The 7,534-nt window shown below is 54.0% G+C and overlaps 1 protein-coding gene across 1 annotated transcript; it reads right to left on the bottom strand.

The window, feature by feature from the left end:
- Positions 1–998: 998 nt before the first annotated feature.
- LOC145413488 (uncharacterized) lies at positions 999–2,468 on the bottom strand. The gene has a single exon (XM_080283184.1). The coding sequence runs from the start codon at positions 2,466–2,468 to the stop codon at positions 999–1,001; it is 1,470 nt and encodes a 489-aa protein (XP_080139310.1).
- Between the last annotated feature and the right edge of the window lie 5,066 nt (positions 2,469–7,534).

Genomic DNA, 7,534 nt, shown 5'->3' with positions numbered 1-7,534 from the left:
CAAACCACCTCAATCTACCTCTCCTCATCACAACACCAGTACACTCCAGTGACAGTCCCATCCTACCTCTCAACTCTTCCATCGTAAACCCAGCCCCTCCAGGCCTTGGACGCAGGGACGCACTGCACATCCACCTAATCATTGTCATTTCTGTACGTCTGAGCCGGCGAATATCTTCCTCCTTCACTGCCCAGGTCTCATTACCATACAGAATTACACTCCTAAGACATGCTGCATACAAAGACCCCTTAGCACGTAGGAAGAGCCCTCTCAATGTCAGGAGAGGCAAGAGCTCCCTGAACTTCTTCCAACCACTTCTCACCCTAGCCACAGAGCTAGCTCCAGCTCCACCTCCAGCACACAACATGTCGCCCAAATAACAAAACTCTTCCACACACTCAAGAGATTCACCAGCAAGTTCAATCCTTTCACGTCTGACAATCTCCACCTGCTCACAACAATTCAAATTATCATCTTTATATTTACCTGCCATAGCAGTCGACACTGGAGTACGCATCTTCCCTTCGGAGGAATCGACGAGCCTGGCTATAGGACCTGCCCGGACAAGGAATCATCAGGGCCTGGACGAAGAGTCATCAGAGCCCAAACGAAGAATCATCGGAGCCCAAACAATCATCGAGCCGGAATGAAAAATCCACCTGGGCCTGCCAACAGCTCTAGACTCTCCCCATCCCCCCTGCCCTAGGAAGTGGATGGTGAGCTGCAGTGTCGGTTCAGAGGCACATCCCATGCCATACACCATAGGACCATACCTTAAAATGAAAACCGCCTTATTTTCTCTCTCTCTCTCTCTCTCTCTCTCTCTCTCTCTATATATATATATATATATACACCATTAATTCTCAAATATCACCAAAAAACTAACCTGAGGCTCAAGCCTGGCTTGCTCTTTGGTCTTGGTCTTGATTGAAGGGCTGGACCCGACGTGTAGTCAGATGTAGCCCTAACGGTGGTTCAGGTGTAGCAGAACTCTTTAATCATAGGCGGCGAAGTTGCCCCGATCTGCGAAGGAAGACACAGACATGGCGTATAACTGAGTGGCGTAGGTGCCGATCTAGGCCCACCCCACCAAGAAGGATGGGGAGGGTGAAGTCCAGGATACCGAGGGTTGCAAGGCGCTCCCTCAGGGCGGTGCGGATGGAGTAGAAGCGTGGGCAATGCAGCAGAAAGTGGGCTACAGTTTCCTCTTGATTCACACACCACTGGCAGTAGGGATCTGGGTGCAGTCGCAGCCGATGCAGATGTGATGCCAGTCCAACATGTCCAATACGCAGGCGGGTGATAGCGACGTCCAGGATCCGGGAGACAGAGCGTACCCAAGGTTGGTCCGATGAGTCGGAGCGATATAAGCCCAGCGCTGTTGTGGGGAGGGAGGCGTAGAGATCAGCATTCCATGCCTGACTACACCTCGTGGCTAAGAGGCGACGGTGAGTAATGGCTGGCAAGGGGTAGGGCTCCACATCAGGAAAAGTCAAGGCCATCCGAGCTGCTGCATCCACCACATCATTGCCCCTGATGCCCACATGGGAGGGAATCCATTGCAGACGTACCTTCCAGCCTCCCTGCAGCAGCTGAGCAAGGTCATCCTGGATTTCATAAACCAGATGACGTATGGAGCAGGGTTTAGAAGAAGCGATGAGATGAAGGGCCGCTCTGCAGTCAGTGTAGATGACCACCGGCCGAGGAGAGGAATGAGACATCAAAAAACGCAGGGCCCTCAAGACTGCGAAGAGTTCAGCAGTGACTACATCATGGGCATCCCCTAAGCGCCATGTCTGGCAGATGGAGTAGTCCTCTACGAAGATGGCAGCTGCAGTTGCTGCAGGGGTGGAGGAGCGGGAGCCGTCGGTAAAGATAGCCATGAACCCTAGATAGGTGGAGCCAGCCATCTGCAGGAAAATGCGAGGGGCCAGGTGGCCATCCTGTGATTTACAAAAGGGCTCTGGGAGGTCTACGGACACAGGTGAGGACAGGTCCCTCCACGGGGGCACAGGAGATACTGATCGGACAGGGTGGCGAGCTGGTGGAGGAAGTCCCAGAGTGTGGTAAGCGTGGACAGCACGCACCAAGAGGGGCCGTCGAGACCTGATGGGCCACGATGGATGAGATGTCGAGACCCCTGCTGTCGTAAAGAGCTCCGGAAGTGGGTGGTCATCGGGCAAGCGCTGGATAGTAAAGTAGCGGCGACAAGTCAACTTCATCCTGGTATGATGGAGGGGGGGAACACCTGCCTCAGCCTGCAGAGACAATGTGGGTGAGGAGCAGAAAGCACCCAGCGCAATCCGGAGAGCGGTCGTCTGAATAGTGTCCAGCTGTTGTAGTTGTGTAGGAGATGCTGAGCCATATACCGAACAGCCATAGTTGATCTTCCCCAAGATGGTTGATCGATAGTACGCCAACAAAAGGTCCCTGCTTGCCCCCCAGCGGGATCCAGCAATACTCTTCATGATGTCAAGTCATTTTGCACAAGATGACCGTAAGTATTCTATGTGACTGCGCCAAGTGAGGATGGGCCCATCCAACCGGAGACCAAGCAGCACATGCTCCCGAACAACAGGGACTGAGGTTGAGTCCAGAGAAATTGCTGGAGATGATGGCAAACGGCGTAGAGTGAAGGGCATCACTGCGCTCTTGTCAGCATTGATGGCAAGGCCCCAGTTCCGGGCCCAAGCCAAAAAAGTGGATGCCGCTGACTGCAGAAACTGCTGCGCCTCCACAAAGGAAGGGCTCTGGGACACGATGGTGATGTCATCTGCGTACACCAGGAGAGTAGCATTACGTAACTGAGGCAGGCTGGACAGCAACACATTGAATAAGAGTGGGCTGAGCACAGACCCTTGCGGAACCCCCCGATGAACAGGATGGGGATCTGACAAGGCCCCACCCACTGACACCACAAAGCTGCGGCCAGCAAGGTAATTCGACATCCAAGCCAGGGGTGGGCCCAAGACTCCCAGGCACGACAGGCGGTACAGAATGCCATCGTGTGGGGCTGAATCGAAGGCCCCCTTCAGATCTATAAAGAGGGCAAGCATGTAGAGCCGCTGTCTATAGGTATCATGTACCATGTGTTCCAGTTGACATAGGACATCCAAAGCTCCCTGGCCCGGCCGGAAACCACACTGAACCCTGGAGAGCAGGCCACGGGACTCCAGCCACCAAGAGAGCCGACGAGCCACCAGTTTCTCTAACAGCTTCCCCACACAGGACAGAAGAACGATGGGCCGATAAGACGACGTGATGGTGGGGTCCCTGCCTGGCTTTGGGAAAGGCAGCAGCACTGACTCCTTCCATACCTCAGAGAATGTGCCGGTCTGCCAGCTGTTGTTGTAAATTGACAGCAAGTGACTGTGTAGGCTGGGCGGCAGATGTAGGAGGAAGTCATTAGCCACCATGTCAGGGCCAACCGCCCTCCTCGGGTGTAGAGAAGCAACGGCATCCCGGAGTTCAATGGCCGTGAACGGGCAATGGAGGTCACTGGCAGGGGGAGTTGAGACGCCCCTGTGGATGGCAGAAATAAACTCGGGAGCTGTAGGTAAAGTCGGTGGAACACCCAGCTGTGACGCAAAGAATGACGCCAAGAGCTCGGCCTTGGAGAGGTCATCCAGGAGATCCGCTCCATCACGACACAAGGGATATGAATATGTTGTCGGGCCACCCTTCATGGCCTTCAAAAACCTCCAGGTGCGGGAGCATGTGGTGGAGAAGGAGAGGCTGGAACAAAAAGAGGACCATGCCTTCTGCTTGGCTACCTTGATGGTGCGCTTACATACTGCATCCAGGCGTCGGTAACGATCCCCAAGGGCCCGTGTGGGGTAACGACTCCAGGCTCGCCAGGCCTGGCGGCGGGCTTGCACAGCCGAGGCACAAGCAGCCGACCACCATGGCACCCCCGATCGGCCTATACTACGGCGGGCTGACTGACCGAACACCCTATGTCCAGCCTGCACCAGCATCTGTGAAAAATCCTCAGCCGAGAGGCCCCAACGACCAGGGAAGCTAGCAGACACTGCCTCCTGGAAGGCCGTCCATCTATCGTCGTGAAGCTGCCAGCGAGGACGACTCGCTCATGATATTCTTGGAGACAATGTCGGGTAGTCACAAAAGACGGGAAGATGGTCACTGCCCATGTACGGTCCCACATGGACCATCGGATGATGGAATACTGCGTCACCCAAACCGAGATCCAGTACAGATGCCTGTCCACTGTGAGGAGCAAACCGGGTATGAAGACCTGGAGGCGTAAGAAGGCTAAACCTGTGAGACTCAAGGAGCACCTGGAATAGAGAGGAACCTGTGGTATTGGGGGCTCCAGCCAAGGCGGGGTCCCAGTGGTGGTGACGGGCGTTGAAATCCCCCATGATGAAGGCAGGGGCTGGCAACTGGTCAAAGTAGTGGAGGAGCTCCTCTCTGGACACATCCTGGCAGGGGTTGTAACAAAGGAGGGTTGAAGCCCAACCATCCGTGAGGGCCACCCTGACAGCCAGGACCTCCAATCGTCCCCCAGGATACGAGGTGAGGGCGAGACGCACACTCTGGGTGTCCTCCCGCACTGCCAACAACAGGCCCCCGCCCCTTCCCTGAGGACGGTCACACCTGTATGTCAAAAAACCCCCCAGTTGGAGCCGCAGGTGAGGGTGCAGCCAGGTCTCACATACCCCCACAACACAAGGCTTCGAATCATGTAAGAGTACTTTAAAATCCTGTGACTTCCGAACAAGGGATCTCGCATTCCAAAACATAATGCTGAGATGTTTCAGGCCTGGCATGAATAGGACAAGAGTAGGGACAATACCTTGGGCCAGAGGCGGGAGCAGATGTCAAGGAATGGTAGTCCGTGACGATAAAGTTGCAGGGCCTCAGAGACAAGATCAAAAAAGCCTTGGCCAGGTCCTGAGGGAGGAGGGCAGTCCGAGGAGGGTGAACAATTGCTGGAGGTGGGGTCAGATACTCGCACTGGATGGGCACGCACTGAAGGGGCTGTAGGTCGATCACACTGTCGTAGACGTGGGTCAGGAGAGCTAGGCAGGGCAGGAACATCCCCGACACCCTCAGCAAGGACCGCATTCGGTCCAGAAGGAGCACTAGGTGGAGGGCGGTGAGGGGCACGGGGGTGGAGGCGGCCCGGACGTGAAGGGCGGGCCTCATGGATTATAACAGCAGCAGGGGAGGCAGGGTTGGTCGACACCTCCACTGACGATACATCCTGGAGGGAACAGTCATCACTCAAGTCCTCCAGCACAGCGAAGCGGTTGCAGCCAACAACACTGTCTGCAAAACTCACACCCTTCCTCACCTGAGACACCTTGGGAGACGACTTGGGTAATGCTGAAGGGGGACGGACCAAGGGCTGGAGAGCACGCAACCGTCTATTGACCTCCTGGGCTGGCGTCACACCCTGGCGGAGTTCTTCATGGATCTTGAAGGCCTTCTGATATACAGGGCAGAGCTTAGACACCACCCTGTGATCTCCACCACACATGTAGCACCTGGGGCTGTGGTCACAGGGCTGCCCCTCACTGGGTCTGAAAGGGTGGTATCCACTGCACATCGAGCACCTGGTCTTGTTGCGGCAAGTGATCCGCGTGTGTCCATACTGAAGGCAGTTATAGCAACGCAACAAAGCAGGAGTATACATACCTACATTGTAGTAGATGTATCCATACAGCACCTTGGATGGGAGAGGGCCCCGATACACAAGGCGCACCCACTGGGAAAACCGAGGAGCATCTGGGGCAGGAAAACGTACAGGGATCCTTGAGGCCTCTAATAAGATAGACGACTCGTTGTCAAAAGGCCGGAGGCCGTCTACCAAATCCTCTATGTCAACATCTAGGGAGATTGGCCCAATCTTCCCATAGCTGAGGGCTGCTGCATCATCAGAGGACCGGGCCCTGCGGCACGTGACCTCCCACTCACCGAACGTTGTCAGGGTCTCCATAGGGCTGGTCAGCTTTGTCAGATCACAATGGCGTAGATGAAGAGAGAGGGAAGACCCATCACCCAGTGGTTTAGTGCCACCCTCTACACAATACTTGGCAAAGGGGGATGAGTTGATGGCGTCAGACAGCCGCCGGGGATTGTTAAAAATCCTGGACCCCTGCACTGACCTAATAATAAAACAGGCCAATCCAGACTCACCCGCATCCTGGACACCCATATTGACAGCTGTGGATGGTGTTGGCTCACCCCTACTAGGGACCACTCTGGTAACAGCTGCTGTTGGCACTGACTCACCGGCACCTTCGGCACTCTGTCGTGCAGCCGCATCCTCACCCAGGACAATCTGCGATGCTGTGGGTGGTGACGACACCCTAAGGGACTTGCCAGAGGTCGCCTTATCCTCCTCCGGGGCAGCCTCGCCTATGGGGCGCTTTCCCGGTGGCCTGAAAGGGTCTGCCTCCGCTACATCCATGGCCGACACCACAGTATCCATAGAAATGGGCTGGATCATACTCCACCTCGCAGCAAGAGGAAGCACTAGCTGCCGAGGAAGAGCTACACACTCAACTCTATCACCTGTTTCTTGCCGTGAGTGTTGTCCTCCGGGCACCTATGAGAGAAGCACGTCTGCTCGGTACAACAGGCAGCACCGGACTCCCGCTTGCTCTTTGGCTTAACCCTATTCGGTGCAACCCTTGGCGATTTCCCACACTTACGACCCTAGTATCGAGAAAAGAATCTTGAGTAATATTATTGGTTTGACGAAGTGAAAGGAACGCATTCGAACACGTCGGCGCCGTTGCAAGGCAAGCGCCGCCAAACATATCGTACCGCACCCGCGCGCACTGAAACACACACACACACACACACACGTTTAACTATTATCAAATTTAAAATTAATGTAAATATCAAATGATAAAATATTTTACCATTCACCAACGCTTATCATGTTCGCCATATATCAAAGCCGTAGGCTATATTTTCAGTCTGAGGGCTGCAGTATCAATAAACCGTTTACTGTTGTCTCTCACACACACACCGTCCATAACATGGAAGTTGATAGCTTACACATCTTCCTCATCATCATCACCACCCTTCCTCCCTCACACTCACCACCTCCCATCTTCCTCACCACCACCTTCCCTCCCTCCATCACCCTCACACACACCACTATATTCCCTTCTACCATACTCTCCGTCTCACTACCACCGCATTATTCTCACCACCATCTCTCTCTCACTCGCCACCGCTAATACTCTCTTTCTTCCTCACCTTCATAACTCCTAAACCCACTTTCAGTGGATTTACTACTAGGTAGACTAGTTGATGGAGAGGTAGCTATTAGTCAAGGAAATCTAATAATGTAAGCATGTAAATAATACCTGGTTATACATGCGAGTATTTTTTTTTTATGCAAGAAAGAAGGAACCAAAGGGCAGGACCTGCAAATTGCTCCCTCCAAGAAAAAAACGACATCAGAGCCAAATTCAAGATCAGTTCATTTCGAGATGCCTGGACACACTGTGTATGAAAGACTGGAGACCGTAGGCAGTAAAAAAAAAAAAAAACA

This window comes from Coenobita brevimanus, chromosome 96 (assembly GCF_032717465.1).
Source record: "Coenobita brevimanus isolate Jiangsu-jjx chromosome 96, ASM3271746v2, whole genome shotgun sequence".
Classification (NCBI taxonomy): domain Eukaryota; kingdom Metazoa; phylum Arthropoda; class Malacostraca; order Decapoda; family Coenobitidae; genus Coenobita; species Coenobita brevimanus.
This window is presented reverse-complemented; position numbering and strand designations above follow the sequence as displayed.